The sequence below is a fragment of the Clinocottus analis genome, unplaced genomic scaffold (genome assembly GCF_023055335.1).
Source record: "Clinocottus analis isolate CAN_PGR_092001 unplaced genomic scaffold, fCliAna1.0.p SCAF_9, whole genome shotgun sequence".
Lineage (NCBI taxonomy): Eukaryota > Metazoa > Chordata > Actinopteri > Perciformes > Cottidae > Clinocottus > Clinocottus analis.
In genome coordinates, this window is record NW_027176251.1 from 11,448,453 (window position 1) to 11,475,393 (window position 26,941).

The 26,941-nt window shown below is 40.4% G+C and overlaps 3 protein-coding genes and 1 long non-coding RNA gene across 4 annotated transcripts; 1 reads left to right on the forward strand and 3 right to left on the reverse strand.

Moving 5' to 3' along the window:
- Window positions 1-422: 422 nt before the first annotated feature.
- On the reverse strand, window positions 423-4,682 carry LOC137781495 (protein rapunzel-like). The gene is made up of 3 exons (XM_068570286.1): window positions 4,516-4,682; window positions 2,804-3,321; window positions 423-2,665 (listed from the first exon to the last, which is right to left on the reverse strand). Exons 2-3 carry the CDS (start codon window positions 3,307-3,309, stop codon window positions 1,975-1,977), a joined length of 1,197 nt encoding a protein of 398 aa, XP_068426387.1. The 5' UTR covers window positions 3,310-3,321; window positions 4,516-4,682; the 3' UTR covers window positions 423-1,974.
- Window positions 4,683-4,815: 133 nt separating this feature from the next.
- Window positions 4,816-15,303, forward strand: LOC137781131 (uncharacterized). Its single transcript, XR_011077200.1, has 4 exons — window positions 4,816-5,083; window positions 5,627-5,743; window positions 12,438-12,500; window positions 12,901-15,303. It is a non-coding gene; the product is annotated as an uncharacterized lncRNA (long non-coding RNA).
- On the reverse strand, window positions 9,201-13,457 carry rpz (rapunzel). Its single transcript, XM_068569715.1, has 3 exons — window positions 13,313-13,457; window positions 11,009-11,091; window positions 9,201-10,063 (listed from the first exon to the last, which is right to left on the reverse strand). Exons 1-3 carry the CDS (start codon window positions 13,440-13,442, stop codon window positions 9,329-9,331), a joined length of 948 nt encoding a protein of 315 aa, XP_068425816.1. The 5' UTR covers window positions 13,443-13,457; the 3' UTR covers window positions 9,201-9,328.
- A 1,793-nt stretch (window positions 15,304-17,096) lies between the features above and the next one.
- On the reverse strand, window positions 17,097-19,975 carry LOC137781426 (uncharacterized). Its single transcript, XM_068570178.1, has 4 exons — window positions 19,391-19,975; window positions 18,701-18,982; window positions 18,456-18,546; window positions 17,097-18,316 (listed from the first exon to the last, which is right to left on the reverse strand). Exons 1-4 carry the CDS (start codon window positions 19,761-19,763, stop codon window positions 17,605-17,607), a joined length of 1,458 nt encoding a protein of 485 aa, XP_068426279.1. The 5' UTR covers window positions 19,764-19,975; the 3' UTR covers window positions 17,097-17,604.
- Between the last annotated feature and the right edge of the window lie 6,966 nt (window positions 19,976-26,941).

Here is a 26,941-nt window from a genome sequence, read left to right on the forward strand (position 1 = left end):
TGTTTATATCCACGCATTATATCATCTTAACCACCTCACCCTCCCAGCTGCTGTTTTCCGCTGCAGACACAGAAACCTCAGATGGTCCACGCAGTGCATTTCCTCCTGCCCTGCGCTGTATATGGCACTTGATGGAGTCTGACAGGCTGAATTTACGAGCAGCTAAAGACCCTCCAGATCCACTGAGATATGAAATGATGGTGCTCGGTACCTACACCAGGCCGGCTTTATGACTGATACCATCCTGCTAAGCCAAGCACTTTGCAGCTCGTCTGCAGGATATTAGCTCCGCCAAAGGTTATTCATAGACTATCAAACCAGAGCTGCGGTCAGGAAATGCTGACTTATGTGCAAAATAGCAATTAAATTAGTCGGAGTGCCTGTTGCTGAGGGTGCACTACCTTGTTTTAATGGGCCCAGACACTAACAGTGATGTGTAAATCACATTTGTACAAGAGAAAAAAAGAGGCAGATATTAGATTATACTTGTTTACACATCCATTACCTATTTGTATTTGGTCAATACTTGTCTGAAAGCACAACACGTTTGCTGAACATTGATCATGCACTAATTTTATTCAGTATTTGGTTTAAATATAGAAGTTGGTGTGGTTTAAGTAATAATACATGACATTTGGATATGACTAAAGGCTAATTGATGTCATTGATCAGCATAACACACTGGAATTCAACCTACTTGCTACATACAAGTGTATGTGTGCAGTGAAAGGGTTCTCTTCTCTAAAGAAAATCTATGGATGTACAGGGAATGAACTTATTTTTTGCATCAGGCAACACAAAATTCACAGTGGTTTGTTTGAAATTATCAGAAAAAAAGAAATGTTTAGTATGAACAGGATATCATAAAAAGCTAAGAAAAACCATATACATGTTTAATCTTGAAAATAAATCTTCACCTGAAGCTGGGAAGTGCAAAAGGCACAGCAGTCATTGTTTAACAACAAATGTTACAAAAATATAAAACAACAATCACCAATGAAATATCTTGCAGATGAAACACACTTCATAGGCACAGCACTGGTGAGCAGCGAGGTTCGGTTGCTTTGGTTCGAGGGGATTGAATGTGTTTAGAACACAAGGCACATAGTCGCCTCTCCAGTGCCAAACTCCAAGCCTCTTGTTGGTTCACGCCTGAAAAAGTAACCTCTGTCCCCCGTCAGAGTTATGTAGGCCAGCCTGCTGAGCAGAGACAAAACGGGAGCACAGCTCAGTAGATGCTGCCTCAGCAAAATCATTTCTTCAGAGCTCTAGAGGTGCAGAAGCCATTTCTCACAGGAGACTGATTATTACTGTATGAAGCTGCGGTAAAAGCACAGACACTTCTCATTACTTTAGACATTAGTGTTTGTGTAAAATGGAGTTAGTTACTTATACATTACAAACCAATGCAGAACGCAACAGTTCAAAATATGCAAGCCGTTGATTTAAAAAAAAATTAAATACATATACCTCATAATTCAAATCTCTTCACTTTATAAACATTTGACACAAACCAGAAAGCTAATAAAAGTGCATTTGTGATTTAATTCTTTTAACTATCTATCTGAAATACAGATGCACCGATCTGACTTTTTCTCCAATGATATCAACTTTACTTCTGAACTGTAAGTGGAATCTATGAGTTACAATGAACACAGTTAGTAGGAGTGCACCCTGCTGTATGAACGTCATCTGCTGACGGAAGTGGATTAGTTACATGTGGTCAATACCCGATTCTCTTCCCAAGGTCCGTATCGGTGCCGACACCCATCAGGCGTATCGGCTCAGTGCATCCTTAAAACAATGGATCTCAGAAACTAATTTAAGGTAAACTTACATGCTGATGTGCTCAGCTTACTCTTGCAGATGGACAAACAACACAAATCTACACTATCTGAACATAAATACAGCCCTCTGCTGTGAAATCCTAAGAGCTTAACCTCTTAGGATTTCACAGCAGAGGAGGAATCAGCTTTACTCCGAGTGCACACACACTGCCACATTCTTGTGCCTCTCCCAGTAGTGGCAGTCTTCAGGAAAGCTCCACGCAGCTGCAGACTCCTTGTGGCGACTGACGGCGTGGACAACAAACCCGCACAGCTGTTTCTCCAACACCTCCACCACCGCCGGGGCGTTTCCCTTCTTCCCCTGGCCCTCCATTACCTGCCGGATGCAGTCGCGAGGCACCGGCTGGGGTTTGACGCTGTACGACACCACCAGGTTGATGTTGTTCACCTGAAGCACCTCGAACCAGTTCTGTCCTGCCACGTGGTGAAAGTGATCCCCTGCTCGCCAGTTCCGATAGGTGCTCCCTGAATGGTTGATCAGCCGCACTGACCAGCTGACCCAATCGTACTTTTTCACCAAGAACTCAAGCAGCTGCTGAGTCGTATCTTGCAGGTTCTCTTCTTCCTTTTCTTGCAGGAGGTGCCGAGCGTCTAGTTTTGCTTGCTCTGGGAAGGCGGCGACACAAAACTCGATGGTTGCCTTCATCCTGGACTCTACTTCTTCAATCTTGCTGCTCCACTCTTGGATTTTGTCGTCTTCTTCCTCTTGGCCCCGGGTCAAGGCACAGTGGCCCAGCAGAGCAATCAGACCCAAACAGAGGAGCTCCTTCATCCGGACACAGAAATCTTCCAGGAGACGCCGGTTCCTCGCTACGTACCTGCAAAACACAGGAACCGTTGACATTCATGATGAAGTTTATCTTTTGCTCAAATCCAGAGAAACCTGCAGTGATGACGGTGTGAGAAGCAGGAGTAGGAGTAGAACAGCATGGCCGCTACAAAGCTGCTGAACTTACCTTTCAACCAACTCTAAAACCGACTCTCCAAAGCTGTTCGTCCCCATCAGAGCATCGTGCAGCACAAACAGATTCTTCTCCCCTCCAGTTTTGGCAAAGTGCTCCACAAACAGTCTGGTCTTCACCTCTTTGAACTGCTGTTTTGCCTCCAAGATGTCCATATATTTCCGAAACTGGTTCCTAATGTTCTCCTCCACTGAAAAGTACTGGGAGTCCAGTTTCCCCTTCTTGATCTCGCAGTCGATGTCTTCCAGTTGGGTGGAGAGCACGTCGAGCTTGTTCCTCACCGTCAGGAACTGCTCTTTGACGTAGAAGACCTCTTTGCTGTGCACATTGTCTAAGGCCAAGCGGAGAACCGGGGCGGCGGCCTCACAGAGGGGGAAGAGCTCGCCTACAGCGCTGGCCAACACCTCGGCCCCCTTCTCAAACATGTCCATCACGGCCTCGATGGACTCCTTCTTCTGGGCCACAACCCTCTCCAAGGAAGTAGTCATATTCTGAGACATGAGATCCAAAATCTAGTGTCAGAAATACAAAAAGGGAGAATGATGAGGCGAACAAAAATGTGATAAAAAGTAACAAAAGAAAACATTTGGGTAGCAGCAGAGCAACTTAACATTGTAAATAACCAAATTTAATTGAACTTAAATTCTTTTTAAAGAATTTGGGAGACTTTTAAAAAAAACACACTGGTATTAACAAAAAGACACTTCCTCCTTGAAGGTTGTACAATATATTAATGAATGGTTATCTAATATTATTAATGAATGGTTATCTAAATATTTCAGAGCTGATTTTTTTTTTCTTCAAGCATAAATGCCAAACAGGATTTTCTGCTTTTCTTTGTTTTTTTGTGGTGACATGAAGAGTTAGTCGGACAAAACAAGACATTTGAAACTGACAAACTAACTTGTGAGCATTTTTACTATTTTTGACATTTTGATTGATAGAACAAACAAATAATTCAAAATGAAAATAATAATTAGTTGCAGCCCTATAATACTTCTAGCAAGACAGACAAATTACAAAATCTGTGTCTTCGTTTTTTCAGGAGTTACATATGGAGGTTAATGGGCATCAGACGTGCACAATTTAAAAAAAAGATAAATGTACCTACAACATGCTTTGACATGGCGAACAAGGTAATGATGTCATTTAAACAAAATGGGGGCCTGAGACAACTTGGATGAGAAAATGACGCAGATGCCCTTGGGTCTGTGCATGACTCATTTTAGGGCAGAAACGAACAGACCAGACCAGACCAGACCAAGGCCAAACCAGGTTTAAAACCCCTTCATCCTTGCTTGCGACCAGATCAATGACCTCTGCTCTGTTTTGTCGGTGGTTGCGTCACCCGACTCCTCGACAAATTAACATCGCCATTGATTTGGCTTATCTGAAATCTGAAAAAGGCTATTTAGATATTCAGATTGAAGACCTGGTAAATGAGTAAACGACTGAGAATAAAGTCAGCAAAAAATGGCATGCAAGTGCATCTGCCGGAAATATCATTGAAATAAAAAAAAGGTTTGTCATGTGAACAAGCTGCACCTTGTTTAACTGCCATGCGCACCCAAAAGAACTGCGCAGCGAGAGGCTTTTTACGCACACATCCCCTGGGAGCTACGGACACACCTTGCAGCATATTTACCCCCTCTGATGGGAGAACATTCATCACATTCCTATAATAACAAAGCAGTTTTTTTCTGTACCTGAGTGAAATAAATCTGCTGGTCCTTCTTGCTTCAGGAGCTCCAACAGTTGCAAACCAGTTTTTTTTTTCTTCCTGTAAGTTTGAAGAATTTCCCACGGTTCCCTCATCTGGTGTGGAGCTGAGGAGGGGTCCAAAAGCAGGATCCAGAGAGGGAGAAGAAATGCGCACTCAATATCTGCAAAGGAGAGAGAGAGAGAGAGAGAGAGCGAGAGAGAGAGAGAGAGAGAGAGAGAGAGAGAGAGAGAGAGAGAGAGAGAGAGAGAGAGAGAGAGAGAGAGAGAGAGAGAGAGACACACACACACACACACACAGACAGACAGACAACTGCAAGAGATGACATATGTGGTCGCTTCCATTTTCTTATCAGTCTTCGAGTCAACATGAAAGGAGGATTCAGTCTCTTCTCAACAAAACGGAGCTGAATTTAATTTTCTGTTTTGCAGTTCTTCAGTTTCAACATATCTTCGACGGATTTATTTTTTATCTGCGAGGTTTCTTGCGCACTTGGTGCAAATGTCTCATCACCACCATACGAGTGAGCTACTGTTGAAGAATCCAGACTTGAGGTAAGACGACTGGGAAACTCATTAGCTTTTTTATTTCTAGTGTGAGGTAGATACATTGATAAAATATTCAATTACACATGGATATGCTGTACATATGTGGTGTGAAATTAATACACCCCAAACGTGTGGATTGGTATTAAGATTCACAATCTGTTAAATCAAATTATAAGGATATAAATTATTTGTCAACCACACAGCGTTTATTTATAACTATATGCGCGCCACCTCTCCATTGAGAATGGTCACACGTAGATTATAATAAAACATGATTATACAATCGAAAGGAACAACAAATTACGTTTTTGTATTCGTTATCACTCGGAGGACTTTACAGTGAAATCAAACCTCGCATCTCCTTCATCTGCGCGCACACGACGCGCCCTGCGCGTCCACCAGAACCTCCCTCACAAAAAAAAAATCATTACGCAAATCAATTCTCCTCCAAACCACGAAGAGCTTCACGTCACATGTGATGCATCCTCTTCATTTCATGCAAATACTTTTATTTGAATTTCTGAAGTAGTACACATTTATTTTCCTCAGGTGTAAAATGGATTCTCTGAAACGAGCTCCTGTCACGGAGAGAAACATGAGCTCCATCACATGACGGACGACGCGCGTCTGCGGCTCAAAGACACTCATCGCTCCTCTGCGGCGCAGGTAAAGACACTTAATTCATTGTTTCTCAGCAATCTGCATTTCAAACGGCTGCAATGTACATTTTCCTGTTTCGGCTCCCCAACTCTGAGCTCTGAGTTAAACCTGTTCAGCTGGAAAACGATGCATGAGGGCCATACCAGAGGTATTAGCGCAGGCCATGTGCCCATTTGACTTCCCTTGAGGTGCATTCTTCTACCCTCGTTTGTTCCTATAATCATAATTTGGATTGCCTTCGCGCAGGTCATGTAGCAGATCAGTTTGAGCACCAAGGAGGAAGTCATTAGCTCGTCCGTTTGGAGGCATAGATGTGACGCTTCAGTCCTGTTGGCCCTCAGGGAGTTCAGCGTAAACAGGTGTAATGATGAAGCAAGTCAAGTATTCACGCCCTCTAGCGTACAAATCACTCGATTGCACCTTTTTACATTCCCATTACTGGCCATTCAATCATAATTTCTAAAGATATAATACTGATCTCTCATATTAAAATCAAATCAAATAATAAAAAAATACAAGCCCTCTTTTTGAATATTTTGCTGTATAAATTTTAAAGAAGTGTTTAAATGAGTAGAAACTATAAGTAAATATGACGTTATCAAATTGTGGAAAAAAGCTATATATATATATATATATATATATATATATATATATATATATATATATATATATATATATATATATATATATGTATGTACGTTCCATGAATCTGATATTCTAAAAAACAAAACAACAACTTTTAGGTCTCTGCTCACAAATTGCATACCCAAACTAAAAAAGGTGTATCTCTGCAACCATTAGGGCTATTTGAATAGTTTTGGTGTTATAATATAAGAGTATAATGTGAGATTTTGTTCAGATGTGTAGCGGTCTATATGTTAAGAGTAAATGAAGATGTCTGCCATAGACCCCTTAGGTTTTAAGATGCTTCCAACACAAATAGTTGTCTGTAATTCGATTTTGCTCTGATATTATTGAACAAATAATCTAACAACAAACATTAGAGTGCACAGTTTAAAACAAAAAAAACAAACTTTGAAAAGCAAGCCTGCCATGAAACTGTTATAGTTTTCTCTTATTTTTCTGTTTCTCAAATGAGTGTGATTTAACATTTGTGTCAGTTTGGCAGAAGATAGTTGTTCCACTGAGTTTGAAAGCAAATATGAAATATTGCATTCTATCAACCTCAATGTAAAAATAAGTTAATTTTGTATATAGCAGCAATAAAGCACACACACAATATATATGTGTGTATATATATATATATATATATATATATATATATATATATATACTTGCAATGTATTACGTTATGCTTTCATGGTGTAAAGATTATTCATTAGAAATGTAATATATCAAAATACATTACGTCCTGAAGTACTGTATATAGACACCCAAGCCATAAGTCCTAAACCATCCGCTACAAAAAGCCTCCATTCTTTTTAGGAAGGCTTGCCTCAAGATTTTGGATCTCGGTTGCAGGGATTTGCTTCCATTTAGCCACACGAGCATGCGTGAGGTCGGACTGGCTAACAGGTGGCGGTCCAGTTCATCCTGGAGGTGCTGGATGGTTCAGGTGGTCTCTGTGCAGGGAGCTCTCCAATAACTGTCTACTCCATATCAGTTGAATTCACAAATCTTTATTTATAGTGGCACATATACAACCAGGCATCAAACAATCATAACAAAAAGACAACATATTCATATATGGCATTTCACATAAAGCCATATAATATTCCTCTATATCGACAGCATTTCGACTGTTTATAGCGTATTAAATCTGTTGTAAAAATAAGAGATATGGCACAATGCCACAGAACCATAAAGCAGTTTTGAGCAGTTATAGGTTGAACGAATGAGACTAAAACAGGCTAGAGATGTGTGAAATATGAAAATAGAAACTGATAGATTGGAAAGCCATTAATGACCATTGGATATTGTTTAGTGATCACGTTTAGTTGACTGTTCTAATTTACAACCTTGCTGACTGAACGGGTCGGAGGCAGCGAGCTAAATCCACATGCTGTGACCAGTTTGCTTACAACAAAAAAAGAGACATTTACAAAAAATAGTTTGAAATCTGTAGTGTAAAGACCATTCAAAACACAATGCCTTACACAATCATATGATTAAGACAAAACAAAACTTAAAGTAATACAAAAATAATATAAAACTATTCAGGCACCGTTGGTCAGATGAGTAAGTTCATGAGAAGAAAACTTTTACCCTAAAGCTCAGACGTAACCAATAAAAAAAGAAGAGGAAGCTATTTTTAAGGCTCCTAACGGCCGCACACCAAATAAACCCATTGATAATTGCACATGTAATAAAAAAAATAGTTACGAGTGGTAGTGGTAGGATTCATTCCAGGACATTATAACTTCCTATAATACATTTAGAAAGTCAAACGCTTCGGTTGTGGATCAACATAAAACCATTGTGGGTAGTGAAAATAGAAGCACACATCTCAATTTCTTTAACTTGACCTCAAAATGGCGTTTTGCCATGTAGTGTTAAAACAAATCAGATTGTCTGTGTGCAGTTTGTTTAGAATTAACCGCAAACGTTTAAATACTAAAACTTAAGAAAAATAACTCTGTAGAGAAGCATCAGAATCTAGTGAAACATTAAATTGTTCGACAGCAACAAGTATGCATAGTGTATCATGAACGCCATGCACAACACACAATATAAGTGATATATTTTGTTAATTTGCACATGGCAGTATGATGATGATATTCTTTTATGTCTGTAGTAACATTCATAGCTATGGAAACTTTGGGATCTTTTAACTCGTTTTGGTTTGATTGTTTATATTAGAGATTCATTATAACTTAACTCCCTCTGTTGGAAAACAAAGTATGTTTTATAGCCAGTATGTCAAAAATATGAAAGCTTTTTCAAAGTCTAAGGAATTCATACGAGGCCCTCGAGTGGAGATGTATCAGTATGACAGCAGCTTAAGCTGTTTCTCTTTAACATACAGTTGCCTCTCGTGTGGAAGTTGCATCCATTACAACTTATTATCTTGTAGTGAAATAATGTCAACAAACTACAAATACTTTAGAAAAGGGCTTAATATGCAGGATGCATTGCAATCACACTGCATTTGGATACATTAATGTTAAACCCTTATTCCCCTAGATTTGAGTCATATTTAGTGTGATATGTAACACGTTATCTCCTTTGTTCAAAAAGTAGCTTTCAGAGTAGACTTGTGATTTATTGTAATGATCCCACAGCTGATTTACCTGAACATGTTCTGGATTAATTGAAACCACTGCGACTTATTCAGATTCATCATGTATCTGTGAATTTGGGCCAATTGTGGCGCGAAAAAATTAATGTGACATCATTTACTTGACTTTAGCTCAACCTGGACAGAACAAACATGCATGTGACTCAAAGTATGAAGTTTGGAGAAATAGTGTTTGACTAAAAATGAGACATGTTGCTTATCATCATCATCGGTGTTTAGAGGAGAATAAGCTGAGGGAGCAGTAGCAGAGGGAATGTGGACATGTGAGTCCAGGCTATGAAGGAAAAGCAGCAGAGGAGGAAAAGAACGCTCTTTGTTAGGCTTCTTCTTCTTCATTTGCACCTGGAAAGCGCGTCCTGCATCTTCAGCTGCACATGCTCCATCTTCTCAGCCCACTCCTCACTCAGGCCTTCCTCGTCGTCTCCTATGACGGTGGCGTATCCCATGAGAGCGATGAGGCCGATGCAGAACAGATAGGTGAGACGCGTGCAGAGTCGCTCCATCGTGCGGCGGTCACCTTGCGAGTGCTTCAGGTACACCTCCAGGATTGGTTTGCTGAAGAGCTTCGGCTTGCCCACCACGCCGTCGTAGAGCGTGTGCAGGTTCTGATCCCCCATGTCGTTGGAATAGCTCTCCTCGAAGTCATCCTTCTTGCGCTCGCAGTGCTCTGGCCGTGCCTCCACCATATCCATGAACTTTCTGAACTGGTTCTTCAGGTTCTCCTCCACGCGGCAGTACTGCCCGTCCAGCGTTTCTTTCTTGATCTGCACCAGCGTGTTGCGGTTCATCTGCGAGAGCTCGTCCAGCGCCCGGTGGACTGAGCCGAACTCCCGCTTTAGGGTGCGTATGTCCTCATCATCGACGTGGTGCAGCACCACTCGGATAAGGGAGCCGGCCACGCCAAAAATGGGGTTAACCACAGCTGCTGCCGAGGAGATGGTGGCCACACACTGCAGGACTTTGACCAGGCCCTGCTTCAGCTTGGCCCGGTCTTCAAGGATCTCCTCTTCCATCATTTTCTTCGGGGTGGGGTGGATGTTGAGCTCACCGTGTGCAGATGTTGCCGTCTGTGACAAAGAAAGATCATAGTTAGTTAAGGTTGATGGTCTTTAGGATGCTGCAGACACATCTGTTTGTTCATTGGACAGTTTCAAGTGTAGGATTAAAGTGGCATAGCACCAATTTTACACTTTGAGTTCCGCTTTTGTGCCAGTGGAGAGAGCTTTAATTACGGGAAAAATACAGACAATTTGTAATTCTTCTAGTAAATTAATTGTAATTAGCTGCTGGGGTAGTAACCTAGAAAGTGTTTGCCAACCAAAATGAACTGCATGATCTCAAAGCAATGTTGATTTTAACCTCAGTAATAATACTACAAAGTGATTTATTATATATTATAAATACAGAGGAAACAAGTGGTTGGTTAATCTCCAAACAATAAAGCTTGAACATTTTTAAATGTATTTAATTAACTAAAAAAATTATGAAAAACAAGCCATACATTCACAGGCTCCAGCCATTTAAATGTGAGGATTGCATGCTTGTTTTGTCAGAAATGGTATTAAATTAACAATTGGTTATACTGTTTCATGTAAAAAAAAATAATTAAAAAAGCAATTGAAGGCATCTGCTTGGGCTCCGTGAAATTATAATGTGCTATTTTATGACAATGTATGACCAAAAAGATTAATCAAAAAACGTCAGTGTGCAGAACTCATTTGACAGCCGTGAAAAAGAGATAAACTGTCCATTGTTCTGGTGTCCAGGCTCAGCTTGACCAACAGTTTCACAGCTATAAATCAGCTAAGGCCTCATCTCCGTCGCTATCTGCTTGAAGACTGCATGCAAAACTGATCGGATAGAAACAATAACATCGGACTGGCAGAAGCTCATCATTGATTATTTCAGTCCCTCTCGGCTTGACATGTCCGACAGCCAGTTTCACGGCAGCTTGAACATGAAAGTAAATAAATCTGCTGTTTAACTCTTGCAGAAGACTTGTGGCTTCTTACGTCGACTCTCTTGTCTTCTTCAGGAGCCTCGCCCTGAAGTTGTTGTAGTGAGAAAGGGACTCTGGTCCTGATCAAGATGATTCCTGAAACAAGAGACCAACAGGGACACAATTAAAAAAATGTCCTACACAGAAGTTGCAAAGTACATATTTGTATTCCGTCTCGTTGAACCAGGAAGTGAACAGATTAGTATCCCTGGCTAGTTTCAGTTTTTAAGCAGTGAATGAGTTAACAGCCTCTCTGCTTCTTGTGTGACGGAGCTTCATGCAGCACTCGGGCCTTTCAGCACCAGGCTGCTCTGTGTGTGTTTCTATGGACAGAGCTGATAGCTCCTCAGCAGCAGCGATAGAAGCTGCATGTAGGGAACTGAATAAGGCACGCCGAGACGCTAGCAGCAGCTAATGGGCGGGACCGTGGAAGGACAAATTGGCCATAGCTGACTGAGCCGTGAGACTTGTTTATTACATAACAGATGCTCCTGTACAACACATGACATGATTTCAAGAATTAAGATCTTTTAAAGTGAAACGTGTGTGAGCTGCAAGGCGACAAGAGGGAGCCATAAAAGCTCTGTTGACACAGATACTTCTGTTTGTTAAATAAGGATTAAACAGAAAGGCGTTTCCCTCAAACACAAGCATAATATATGACAGTTTGACTTCAGCCACAGAGCTGTTTCAATGACTTGTGTTCCTAGGAGCAGGATCAGTGTCCTGTTATCTTCTTCAAGACCTCAGTCAGTTAGTTATGGCTCGGCAGGCGTGCTATGCTCCTACAGTCACTCTGATTACAACACAGCCACAAAGACAATCACAACAAAAGTGTTGTGCTGACACTGGGGACCCACACAGCTGATGACTACAAGGCCTGGCAGGTTCAAACCGGCCTTGAGACACAGACACCTGCAGAACAGGCTGGTGTGTGTTTCCGTTTTGTTTTCGTCCCTTTTTGATATACCCGTATCCACCAGAGGGGGGCAGTATTTTAACCTATAACGACAAAGACACCCATTATATCCGCCATCGGATTTCAGCACCATCACTGTGGACCAAAAGCAGTGACGTCTGGAGCTGAATTTAACCCTTTAACGTCAGGTTAACTGTACATGATGTGATTGAATGCACTAATTCAACAAAAAAAAATGAGCACGTTGAACTTTTTTTCAATACTAGTGAAACCTGCACATAAAGTATTTTGAAAAATGAGATGAAATCTATTTAAGATGCTTCTGTAATGTCACTTTTGTTACATTTCTTGGTATGACATCTTTGCAGTCTGCTTTGCCTATAAATGTCATTTTTCTCCCCCATATTATTACTGCCCATGAAAAGAGTTATTTGCGTCACAGTTGGTACTTTGCAACTACTAAATAATAATCAAATTAAATGAATGTGTGTGTTTTATTATAAATGTGTCCCTGTTTTCACAGAGGATGATCTACAACAGAAAGGCTCCATGTCCCAACACAGTACGACAAACTGCAAGAGGAGAGGTAGGTAATGTAAGGGTTAATTACAGTTTATTTAACGTTCATTTCATAATTAAAGTTACCTCTCTGGAACAATACAACCATACCATTTTTAAGACACATTTTGTAATACTAGATAATCTGACAAATCAGATGATTTTGGTGAATTTGACAGTGTATAATCTGCAGCAGACAATTAATTAACCCTTAAACTTAAAAAACTAGACTAGACCTGTTTCCCTGCAGTGAAGTGGCCATCTTGAATGTTTTCCTTGATAGCAGCAATGCTCGGCCAACCAACATTTACATGTTATACTCTTTTAAAATGAACCCTTTCCAGTACATAGTTTACATTTGTACAACTTGTCTCTCTGATTTCTTGCCATTTCTTCGTGTAAAGTGACTTGTTGCTCTCTCTTTACAGCTCACAGCCTGTTTGGCAGTCAGGACACTTTTCTCAGGAAGTGTACACCCTTGAGGCTACTGCAGTTCAAACTAACTTTTATTTATGAAAGATAACGTACAACAATGAAGTATCTTCCGGGATTCTTCTGATTGTGAGTACTAAAACAAGTCAAACACCCCCTCTGCTCACGGCTCAGGGCCAAGTATCTGCCTCCCGGCCCAGCTATGGCTCCCCCTAGCCGTGCGTCCATATTTCCTTGTTAATGCACACCATAATGGCCTGGCCCTCCCTGCTATGTCACACTGCAAAGACACCAAAAATATACCTGAAAACGTCACTTTCTCTGTCTAGATGTGGAGTACATAGTCTCCATCTGCCTCTCGGCCAACATTGGGCACCATTGGCCATAGCAAAAGAGAGGATTTCTTACCTTTTTGAGAGTGGTAGTAGCTACACCTCCCTCTCCAAAGTCCCAACCTCGGTAGCCTCCTTCTTCTTCCCAGCAATCCCTGCAAAAAAGGACACTTCCATGTATGTTGAACATGTAGGGGTGAACACATTGAACTAAATTCATTCTAAAGAGCCCATAAGGCCCCCAAAACTCAGAAATTGCCTCCTTGGCTCCAACTATTATTAAGCTCTTAATTACTATTTTAAAATGGCATGCCAATAGCATTAAACTGTAAAACCCACTCCTCAAATACTCGATGTCCCACCCCTATTGTTTCAACTTATTCTGGCCCATCCAGTACTCATACAGTTGAGACTGAAGAGCAATTGTCAGTCTATGCGCAGCAAAGCGCTCCGGCGCTTTCTGCTACTCATTGTGTGTTTGCCAAGCCTTGAAGCATCTCTCGGAGGCTACAAATAGCCCATTGGTGGTTTTATTGAGTCAAAGAGACCCTTATCTTGGGGACTGGACCAAAAAAACGGGAAGGGGAATATTTTCATGAGCGTAGACTCCAACCAGGCGAAGAGAGGGCTATGGATCCAAGTGGACCTTTCGAAGAGTGCACAGGTGCATCCAAAGGCACAGAGAGCTCTCTAAAAGCTCCTGGAGAGAAAAAAAACCAAGTGTATCCGGCTTGAAAGGTAATTATAATAATAATGCCTTTTACATTTTACCAATTGTACTCACAAATTAAAGGATACACTCAAGAATTGTCGGATTTAAAGTATATTTAAAACCAAATTGGATCCTGAAAAAAATACACCAAATAGCACGTGTAGTGCTTTTAGACCTTGAAGTAAATATGTTCACGTATTTACATAAATATGAATTACTTGGACGTTGTTTTGTTAATACTGATAGCACAGTAACGAAGCTCACACATTGAAATAGTCTATCAAGCTGGAAAATATACCTGAGCTGTAAACGCACCAATTCAGTGCGCCAAAGTAGTCATGTGTCCTGTCCTCCAGACCTGATGAGCAATGCGTTAGGCCAGTAGCACACAATATGAACGTATATGTAGGCTCAGGCGAAAATCCAACCTGGCAAATCCACCGGATTCTTAAATGTGGAGCGACTGCGTCGGCAGTTGAAGCTGTTTTCCCCAAAACAAACCTCGATGCAAATGCTGTTGGCAGCTGCCAGCCAGCAGAGCGTTACAGATCAACCCTGTTCTTTTCGCTTCAACACCTGACGAACGTCTGGGATGTTTACGTCGTATATTACAACAGCAGATAGTCACAAACACGATGGGCGTTTGCCTCCATGCGTGTCCAGACCTGAGCCTCCAGCATTAAAGACCCCGCATCACCTCTGAGAGCACAAGAGAGGCACTGTCCTCCCTGCGGTTTAGTGGAGGAAAAAATATAAGAAGAAAAATAACACGAGTGTTCTTTTATAAATTAAAAAAAAAAGCCGTCGTTTTCTGCTCAGAAGCGACTATCCACATCAACGCTCAGACCTTATTGTTGGTAAAAGCAGGCGCATGTTATTCAGCACCACAGCCGGAGCTCGAGCCGGACGCGCGCCTGTCCTCATTGTGCATTTGGCGCAGCAGCTGTCAGAGGGATCACATTTCAGACCAAAGTCACAGTGCGATGAATACTCACAGGTTCTATATAATACTGCAATAACCTCTCTTGGGCAAGATCAACTGTGCGTCGGTCGGCGGTCAAAATGCGTAATATTTAGACTGAAGGATGACAAACAGCTTCTGTTGCAAGACGGTCTTGTTTTCTAAAGCTGGGGGGCAGGAGTGTCTGCTGACAGGTTGAAAGCCGCATTAATGACGTCTCGAGGCAGTGAGTACACACAGCACAAGAGGCACAGAGGTGTGACAAATCAAGCGATCCATATCCAGATCCCTGTTATTGTCGTTAAAATGTCGTATTCATTATTTTCTGTGCTTTAGATACCCTATTTATCTTGCTGTAAGCCTATTTATTTATATAAAGCCCTTTATTTCAGAATATAATGTAAGCATATTATATTGTATGATTTAATTCAATGTATAAATATTTTTAAATAAATAATAAAACAAATGGAACTCTTGTTTTTTCTTTTTTTGTGCAGAATTAAGGAATAAAATAAGACACACAAATAGAGACAAAAATTAGACGTGCTTCTTTCATTACAATAGAAAGACAATAGCAGAATTGTTATATATTTTTATTTAACATATTCCAAAAAGGATTTAAAAAGGACAAATACAAATTGAACTGGTTATTAATCATTTAGCATTATTTTCCATGGAGTTGTGGTTGTAGTTGTAGATGTCGGACTCAAGGGGCGCTGTTGATACAGTCGCTAGTATGAGTATTGTACAATAGCTTAAAATAGTTAAAAATATTTATGCAATTTTAATATGGCAATAATGTTTTCTTTAGGCATGTAGTGTAATAAAGAAGGGTTAAATGAATAAAATGATAACACCTTGAAAAAATCATAGCCAAAGGGATGTTTAACAGTGACATAATTTATTGTAAAATAGCACAAATGACAATTTGTGCAAAAAAAAAAGAAGAAGTATTCATATACACTCATATAATAAGCCTGGAAGATGCGATGCAGGCGACCTTTTTCAGTTTCTGATCCTCTTCTGTCAGTTCGGACCACGGCAGGCCCTTCTTGTTTTTGAAAAAATCAAGAGGATAGAAATGATCCCAGAGATGAGTAAGTATGCAGTTCACCAAGCACTGACACATATTTTCTGTATTTATTTTAATTAAAAAAAATATTCAATAGTTTAGCAATTAAGTCAACTTACATAATTGAAATATGATTGTTTTACAAGGCAAATATATGATTTGTAGGAATACGTACACGTCACTATTTGCTGGAACAAATACAATGCATTTACAAACCTTTTAATGCAAAAAATTCATGCTGCTGCTTCATACAAGATTCATCATGAATGACAAAACAAATGTCATGAAAGAAATTAAGAAAAATATCAGTGTAATATGTCCAAAACATCACGAGGATATAGTATGTCTGTTAAGAGGCAAACAGTATATCATATTCAAATATAGTTATAGTATAGTATAGGTAAAAAAGTCAATGTCTAGTTCATTTAGTAAGTAAATGTGTTTTTTCAAAAGACTAAGGGTTGATTAGCCTTCTGATCATCTTTTAATGACGCCCAGGTGGAAACAATTCCTTAGTTTTGAGTAATCAGGATTGGAGTCATTCAGTCAAAGGTTACATGATAAGACACATAGGGAAAGTTAACACGATTACATTGTGCTAGATCAGAAGGGTTTCCCAAAGTCAAAACATAGTATGTAAAAAAGGTCACTAAAAAGTCATAAATATGTCATAATAACATGTTGTGAAAAGTCAAAGTACGGTAGGTCCAAAAATGGAATAAAAAAAATAAATCATTAAAAAATAAATCATTAAAAAAATCAGAGTATAGCATGTAAAAGGTATTGTTAAAATAATGCATGTTAAAAAATTTATTTAAAAAGGGCTGCCTAAAATCCACCCGTCTTTAGCGTTGTTGTGGCCGCATCCGCTTACCAGATGGTAAACCTCCCACCTGAGTCCAGGTGGGCCAGATGAGTGCATTGAAGTCCAGGAATTTCAGGATTAGAGCTCATAAGCATGTCACCAAAACTGTCATGTCTATGCTTTAAAAAAGTCAAAGAAATGTGAGGTTGTATATTATTGAAGGTTTTTTTAATTGAAAGACAATACCACATTTGTATTTAAATTATCTTTATTATCTCAAATGTTCCAAAAAAAATAACAAAATGTACATTTTAAGTCTTTTACAACAATTTATAACCTATCATTTACACAGATGTGGAACTCATCATTATGTAATTATGGATGCCTTGACTGGAGTTAGAAGTTGGACTCCGGCAACGCTGTAGTGATACAGGGGCTGTTACATAAGAACTGTACAAAGCTTAGTTGCTTCAGAATAAATTTGCAGTTAGTGTTTTCTACAGGCATGCAATGCAAGTATACGGAAGAAAGTTGAAAAGAAGAAAAATAATACAACAATGAGAAATTAACACCAAAGTGACAAATGCAGTGTTCTCAGTTCTGTTTTTCAATAATTAAGAAAAACAAACGACTCATTTAATAAAAGTTCAAAATTTGCAGACCATATGAGAAAATCTGAAACAAACCTCAACTTCACAAATTAACCCCCAAAAAGTAGTAAACGACCATGTAATCCTGCATTCTACATAATATAACATGATGAAATATAGCTTTAAATATGTAGAATATAAAAATCTCATCCACAGCATTACTGTCCATCAGCTGCACATAATTCCTCCACTGTTGGTGTTGGATCCTCCTCTGTTAGGCTCCAGCGGGTCTCCAGACGGCTCCATGTTCTCTAGCAGGTGTGCATAATGTATGGGCTCGGTTTGGTGCCGTGCGTTTTTCCGAGCATAATACCTCTTCGACGCGGCTCTCCACGCCTCCCTCTGCAGTGACTGAGAAGTTTCAGGTAGATCAGATATCAGCGACCTCCTTCTCTTGTCCACAAAAGAGATGGGTTGTGGATACCTGGAGTCTGTAATGTGAGGGACGGGGCCGGAGCGTGATGGGATGGGGCCGGGGCCAGATAAGAAAGGGCCGGGCCTGGGGCCAGTGTTGGATTGGAAGGGCCCGGGGCCACTCTGTGACGGGAAGGGTCTGGGGCCAGTCTGTGAGGGGAAGGGCCCAGGGCGAGAGCATGATGGGAAGGGGCCAGAGCCTGAGCGTGATGAGAAGGGGCCTGGGCCAGAACGTGATGGGAAGGGGCCGGGGCCAGAGCGTGATGGGAAGGGGCCGGGGCCAGAGCGTGATGGGAAGGGGCCGGAGTGAGGGGTGACATGCATGGGGCCAGAGCGTAAGGGGTTTGCTTGTTGGCGGGCTACTTTTCGAGCATAGTAGCGTCTGGAAGCTGCTCTCCAGGCTGCCCTCTTCAGTCTTTGAGCCTCCTCCGTCTGTTCAGACATGGGCACGCCCTTCTTCTTGTCCCTGATGAGGTCAGAAAGGATCAAACAGATGAGTAGGTATGCAGGTCACCAAGCAATACTAATTATGTTGGTTTCTAATGGGACTGTAGGGATCATGATGTATTTGTGCATGGCTTCTTTGCATCTATGAAATAACTCACCTTAGGTGCTCTTCATGAGGGTTGTAATAACCGCCTGAATCTGCATTTGGTTTCTCCTTTAAAGTTCTTTCCTCCAAGTTCTCTAGGTTTTCTAAAAGAGATCAGAAGGAACAAACATTTTTTAAGTCACGCAACGTCATTGCTATACTAATTCATTATATAAACAAACACTTTTTGCAACACAGAGCAATTAAATGAATAGGTGTAAATAGGTGTGTAAAAGGAAGAAAAAAAGTCAGCATTACTTTTTACACTGGGGCTCTCTTTGTCCTGACATGGACTGCCTACGCTCTCCGGATGCTCCCCAAACCTCTCCTCACTCATTTCCCACTTGATTAAAACGGTGTCGATATCACACGGCTCTTCCTTGATGACGAGGCTGCTGGGAGACATCGGCAGATTCCTGGCTTCATCGGAATCGGACGAGATGCCAGACTGGTCCAGACCCATTCGGCTAGGAGATGATGGAAGAGCTGACTCGTGGCTTTGGGAAGAGACATGTGAGGAGGGTCTTGCAAAAAGGCCCACTGTGGAGAAAAGAGACAATAAAATGGCAGGGGTGGAAGTAACAATACATTCAGACCTTTTACAAATGAATAAGAAAGTTATTGTTTGTGTATTAGTACCTTTTGAATGTGTATAAACACATACACCAAGACAAATTTTCGATCCCATGTCTGCCAATTAATGAATGGACAAAATGCTTTGTTTACACGAGCGTGCGCATGCTCAGTGTACATGAATGGTTGTTTTTCAGGTGGTAATATAGAAAAATAATGTTTCTGTAACATACTGAAAACACAACGTATGACGTGACAATTTATTTAAGTTACTTGAAACAAATATGAAGGTAATAATCCCACTCTATGCCATTAAAGCGACAGTAAAGAGGATGTATTATTTCGCCAATATCTCATGTTATCGTATTTACGTACAAGAGATGCTCATCTCACACTCCTGCTGTCCGGCTGTTGTCTCGGTGTCGATGCAGCTCAGTTCAAACCGACTCTGCTCCGTCGGGGTCTCTGATCCCACGAGGCTGTGCTCTTCCCCAAACAGTCCGCAGGTGCATCCCTGTCGGCGCAGCACCTTTAACTCGCGCTCTATCTCCGTAACGCTGCCCTCCAGCCGCTGGATCTCTTGATCCCTGTCGGCCACCATCCGCTGGTACTCGTGAGTCCGTGCGCTGTTTACTCCGTACAGCACGTTTATTATCGAGTCTATCGCCAACCGGATGGCGTTTTCCACCACGAGGGCTTCCTCGTCACGGAGGTGTGGGTGCAAAGTTTGTTTTTTGAGCAAATTCATCTTGAAAAAAAATCAAACCAGGTTTGACGTTGGCAAGCTACGCGGAGAAGCGTCAGCCTGAGCTAGCGACGACAAAAACAGGCAATCAGACGCCACAGACGGAAAACAACCATAAAATCACATTTAACACACGAACCCAAGGTTTTTCCTTATACCGACCGAGCGTAAAGAAAAAGGAGAAAGGCAGACTCGTCTTGAGCTAACGGTGTGAACCTACTACACCAGTGTACAATTGCTTCCTGCTTTCGTCCACTTCTTCGGCAGTGCTTTTTGGTCCGGCGCCCACAGCGCCACCTGGTGGCTCGTATGACTGCTCACACCGACACTACAGGTCCTGATGGTGATTGCGCGGCCATAAAAAATAGGACCGTTGTCTTTACGGACTGCAATGCAATCATTTTCATCATTACTATTATATAACCAAATAAAGTGTGTTTGTCTTTTTTGTACAATCAAATAACATTAATTAACATAACATGGTAATGGTAATTACAATAAAAAAAATAGGAAGAGGTGGAAGGTATAAAAAGTGAAAACATAAAACCTAAAGGACACTCAAAGGACCTAATGATTTAAACAACCAATTTAAGTGGGAAGTTAATTTACCCTTATATATGTATGTATGTATATATATATATATATATATATATATATATATATATATATATATATATATATGTATATATGTATGTATGTATGTATGTATGTATGTATGTATGTGTATATATATATATATATATATATATATATATATATATATATATATATATATATATATATATATATATATATATATATATATAAATAATCACATACAAATAAACCCCAAAAGTGATCTGAAAACTACAAGTAGCCTAATAAACTACAAGTTGTAAATAGTAGTAACTAACAGGAAGTCATTTTTTTCTGTATTTTCTTTGATAGCAGCTGAAAACTGTCCGATTTGACCGCAGTTTTTTGACTCTGCCGCCTACTGCGGCCGCCAACTCTCGTCTGGATTTCAGGCGAGGCGCAGCTCTCTGGAACGAGCCTGTTAATTTGCACACCAGGTAATAAAGTTTTTGAAACTAATAACTGTGAGTTATAAAACACTTAAAATGTATATTAGAAACTTGCAGAATGCAGAGTTTAAGGTTCTATAACCTTAGAAACAAGGAGAGCCTTGGTGGCCACACGCCATGTAACCAGCAGGTTGCATGCCCTTGAGAGCTCACCTTTTGAGGTTATTCTTCGATCAAAATGAGTGGTCACATTTACCAACCACTTGATTAAAACATGTAGATACGTGGGAAGGAGGTTGTACTACCTGTTATTTCCCCGCCTTTTGTGCCCATTCATTTCAGAATCAACTGATTCAGATGGTTCATCATATCTTTCTCTTTTTTTCTTTCTATCTTTCTTTCATCTGTGTTATGCAGATTTTGCTTTGCAGGCACACCAGAGAGGTTGAAGATGTTCATTACTGTTCTTTATATGACAGCATTGTACCATATTTTGCAGATTTCTTCCCATTCAGATATTCAGCTCCATGTTGACCCTCCTGCTGATCCAGCAAACTTACACTCCTCCAATGTAATGTTCATTTCCAAGTCAGAAGATTCCTCTTTAACCAAGGAGGTGATGCATCTAAAGGGCTGGTCTCCATTGGCTCCTTCACCCTGAAGGTTTCTCAGTCTAGTTATGTTGGTGGGGAAATGCCTCCCCTGTGTCATGGCACGGTGGGGAAATGTGCATGGGTGCAGCTGCACCTACACGACAGATAGATTAACAGAAAAAAAAACAAACAAGTGGGTGGACTTCCTGAGCCACATGTAGCTCTTCAGGGGAGATGTTGTGTCGCCTGCAGCCGTGGAAGAAGTACTCAGATCTTTTACTTTAGTAAATGTCGCAATTTTACAAGGTACACTTACTCAGTAAAAGTTAGTTTGACTAGAACATTTTCGGAATCCTATTATACTATATTATTGGATTATAAGTAATAATATTAATAATAATTCACATTAACGGAGCACATTTTACTCACTTTTGCACACTGCAGGATATCTTAATTCATAATAATGTAATAGTTAAAAAGGCACACTATTTGAAAGTGGAAGTGTGTCAAAATTGCACATTACTTGAGTAAATGTGCTTAGATGTATTTCCTCGCCTGTTATCTCTGCACATATTGACTCACTCGTGTAGACCTGCGTTACTCACTCACTTGCATCGTCCGCAATAGAGCAGAGGGATCGTCCTTCAGTCGGCCTCCAGTCCAACTCCAGACTCAACAACCTCACCTCACTTTCCCTGTTCTCCAGTTCGCCCTTCAGCCTCTTGGTCCCTGTCGGCCACCATACTCTTGACACTCGCACACTCTGCGGCTGTAAGCGCTGCAGGGCGCGTACGGCCAGAGCCTCGTACTCGTTGTGACAACTCGGGGCTTACTCGGGGACAGATGGCGACTACTATAAACTGTACTCATGGTCGTAACTGTGGATACGACAGCACTGCTCTCACTGGTTTTGGCTCACCGAGACATCGACGCTTAATTATTGTGTCACCGTTTTGTTTCCAGATGTTTTTAGACGTCAGAATTATAATTTTTTTAATCCCAGTTTAGGCCAAATAAAACACACAGGAGGTTAAAAGTTCTCTGAAGTTGTTGCGGGGTCATGGGTTGTGTATTTGCTCTTTTTTCTTTTTCTTTTTTGGCGTTTCTTTTATTGGCGCTTGGCAAACAACGAATTGGTGCATTACCGCCACCAACTGGTAGGGATTGGATCAGGATGTCTAGTACTTGAATTGTTTAATACTCATTTAAAAAAGGGATACATTATCAATAATATTGGGTTGTCTAAGTAAGATACTGAAATAGTATTAATAACACCGACTACAGGTTTTATTTTCTCGCAAAATGACTTTCATCCTGCCGAGGTTTTAAATCAGCTGCCTTTTTTTCTTGCTCATATTCTTTAAGTGTAGGATAAGGTGCGCTACTGTTTCCTCTTACCCAGTAGTCACATTTGCCTTTAATATGTTTTCTTAGTTGTGTACAGTTAAGCCCAGTGTGTCCAAATGATATTCCTGGTTTATCTCTGCTGTTCTTTAGTGCACATCTAAATTCTCTCACTTTCATTTTCCCCTTTACATCCTCTAATTAAACCACAGTCATTTTCTGTCTTCCTTCCATTGCATCTGCCACCTTTTCTTCCACCCATGCGGCAACAAAGTCTATTTCCTGTTTGATTATTTTTAAAACAACCCAGTCGAACACACTGATAAAATACACATTATAAAAGATGTATTCATTTCAGTGCAGTTCAATCATTTTGAGATTGTTCTTTATTGATCCCCCTGTGGAAATATTGTATACAGTAAGCATTCAACTTATTTATTTAGAAGCAACTGGCTTCACCTCGGCAATATAGTACAAACATGGGCAAATGGAAAATGTTCATTAATGCATAAAAAGTAAATTCATAGAGAGGTGATGGAAAAATCACACACGCCCACATCACATTGTAATTCAAGTGTACCATAGGGAAGTTGGAATGGTTAATTGCAGTGAAATCAAGGCATAAAAACAGACAAACCGGCATCAGCTAAATAGAAAAATGCTATTTGTAGCGCATAACATACAGTACGTGAAAATGCAGCCCTGCATAGGACCATTCCCCACAACACAATATGCATTTATTGTGATTCGTGAATTTCAATTCCTCCAAACCAACTGACAGGAGCATTTCTTATTCCTCTTGCAGGGAATCAGATGGAACACTCAGGCTACTTTCTTCGGACACAAAAACAGGAACAAATCCTCCAGCTGTTTTGTTGAGAATGCAGTAATTATTACAGAAACATGGTGGAGGACTGTCATCAACCAGACTGTTTGTTAAACTGCACTCTGGGCTTTGGCTCGGATCCTCAAAGCTGCAGCCGGAGTCTGAACTGCAGATGTTGAAGAAATCTTTAGGTAGATTGGAGACGACTTCTACCGCTTCAATGCCAACACCCCAGACAGCGCAAGGGACCGGAGTGTAAGAAGTTTCCCTTGGCCAGACCAAAGGTACAGGCGGGGAGGCCTCGTGTATCCCGGGTAAACCTACATAGGAGGTTTGACACTGAGTTAAGGCCAGTTGTACTGTAGGGTTGTGGAAGACCTGCTTCTCCTCTGGGTCCTTTGTAACGGGTTTCGGCACAACAACCACAGCAGTTGTCAAGATCTCCTCAGTTTTGTATGTCAGCACCATTTTGCCTTGAGGTGAAAACCATTCCTGCCAATTCAGAAGCATTGAAACACATTATATTTACGGAAGCATATGTTAAACACACCATATACACCCTTATGCCAAAACTTATTACTACTATGTGTTATCCACCTTTAAAAATGTGATAATTTCAGCTGATATTTGTAGCTATACATGGCACTATTGGTCTGTTTGCTGGTCAACCATTTTTGTCCTGACTAAAATCGAAGCAACTATCGGAAGGATTGCTGTGATATTTGTTACCCAAATTCATTGTTCACAGAGGAGGAATCCTAATGATCAGCTGACTTTTCATACAGGCCAAAATGTATCTATGTTCTGGGAATATATACTAATTAATTGCAGAATTTATTATCTACACAAGGAAAATCATGAGATCGCTTGCTTCTCTGTGAGTGAGTGTGCACCTCGGCGTCTGTCCACAGCTAATCTCACATTCTGCTGCCACAAACTGCATATGTGGCTAAATGGCTGCATGCTCAATGACCTCCTATGGTTGTGGTCACTCACACTTTCTCAAAACATCTTTTTTGGGCCTGTTTTTTCAACTATCGTGCTTACTCCTCACTCACTCTTAACCGGCCTCTGGTAAGTTTAAATTTGTCTTCAGAAACATTGTTTGAATTGTATTATAAAATGACTTTGAGACAATTGCTTGCATACATCTCCGCTTTTTTTTTTTTTTTACTTCACTGGCTGGAGTCATTTATTGAAACTTTACAGCAGGGCTCGTTTCGTTTGCACCTGGCGAGATCTGCACTTATACTAAGTGCACCTTTCTAGCTACTAACTATGTGTTGTGCTTTCTTTTGCACTTCACATAAAATAAATGATATAAAAAGACAGAGAGAGCACAGCAGGATATTGCCACCTCACCTGGAGATCGCCTCTATGTTGTTGAAATAGAGGTTGGAAGAAAGGAGCTGGCGTTGGTGTGTGTGACAGAGTTTTTATCTTCATTCTGTGGTACAAATCAAATTGCATTTAACTCGTGACACTTTAGCTCATCCAGAGCAGATTATGTTGATAATTCTGAATGTAACCGTGCATCAACTATTTCAAAGTCCAGATGATTTACCTTACAGCAGGACTGTATAGTACAAACAGCAGGAGGACTCCGACAGCCACACACACCGGGCTTAGAGATTTGATCAAAATGACGAATGTATCATCTTCTTCTTCTGAGAATGTGTCGTGAAATGAGACAGAATGAGTCATACTTCAGAGAAGACAGTAATAATATTAAGTGGCTGATAAATTATTAGTAAAATTCTACGAAAGTGGTGATTAATGAAAGAAAGAGGGGCGGTTTGTTTGAGGTCTTTGAGCCTCTGACTCAAGTCGTTCCTACGATATACAACACTTGTTCTTGATGACGCTGAGACACAAGGTTTACAACAAAAACTCATCCTGCAACAGGCCGTCCATCAGAACATGTCAGTCAGAGCCATAAAGTAGCAAAAAACACTTAAGCAAAAAGTACTGAAGAAGAAAAAGTGTCATTTACCTTTATTTTTCCAGCATGTTGATGGACTCCATTCACTCCAAGTTCCTACATAATCAAATTTATTATTTGGTGTAGATCTCACTTTAATGCAAAATGTAGCAGGTGGTTTAAGTTGTGAGCTTGGAATCGATGCAGACGTCTCGAGTGTCTCGAGACGATAAATCTGAGAAAAGATTGAAACAAACAATTATTGTTCGCTCTAAATATGGCAAAACATGTTGCGGCAAAGTATGGTTATGTATTTACAAGACTGAATCTTACTTTGGTCTCAGTGCTTTGAGATGTCTCAAGTAAAAGTTCGTAATTAAGGTCATTTTTGAGGTACCGATGGCCTTCATACCCACTTTTCCAAGTGATGTTGAACGTCTCTGGTGCTTCTTGGATCTCAGGTTGACGCGGTGGTGTCGGCTGAACTGATCACAAACATTTATCAAAGCATATACACATATGTGAAAATATTTCCAATACCAACGCATATTTTGCTAAAAGCATAACCTAATGTGTGTAATTCAAGAATAAATATTCTAGTTTCTTCAAATGTGTGAATTAATGGGTACAGAATATCTGCATACATGCAAATCCACACAGACATCCACAGACAGAGCCACAAGTGATTCATGAGGTATAGATCATAATAAATGCATGCTTACTGTTCAGGGATGGCTCGAAATTCTCTGTTACACTATGGCACACAGATTTATGACAAAGTTTTATGTCATATTGATAAAAGATGCCTAAATTCTCTGACTCTGTGACTTTGCAGACACAGCTGTAACCGTGATTCATCAGCACAAGTGGACAGGAAAAATTCCTGAAGATTGAAAACACAAATAACAGAACATTACCACTTGTTTGTGTGGCACAGACACACACATTAATTTCTGTAAGAAGAATTGAACATTTTTATTTATTCATATAATGCAAGAAATGAAATTACCTCTCTTGTTCAATGAATTGCAGGCTGTAGGTGGCGTTGAACTGTCCTACGGGATTAGCAGTGATGTTCAAGACACAAGCGACTGTGTCCCAATAGGCACTCACACATGAATAGCCACCAACTAAAGGATGAAATGGAAGGAAAGGATTATTTTATGGAACATTTTGACACAATTTATGATATTTACAAAACAACAATGAGTAAATGTACTTTGTTACTTCCCACCACTGTAATATAAATTATACTTAAATGTTAATCACCGGCAGATGAGGTAACATTAATTTCTAGTTGACATTTCCATAGTTTGACATTTCCTTTGAACCTCCTCCTGTGGTTGAAGTCATGTGGGCACAATTAATCATACATTGGACATCATTTGACAAGATGGCTCCTGACAGCAAGATGAGATATGCATGAAGCTGCCTTATTAAAGCATTTTCCACAGAAGAAGTTCCTCGCAAAACGTTTGCGAGCTGTACCTCTG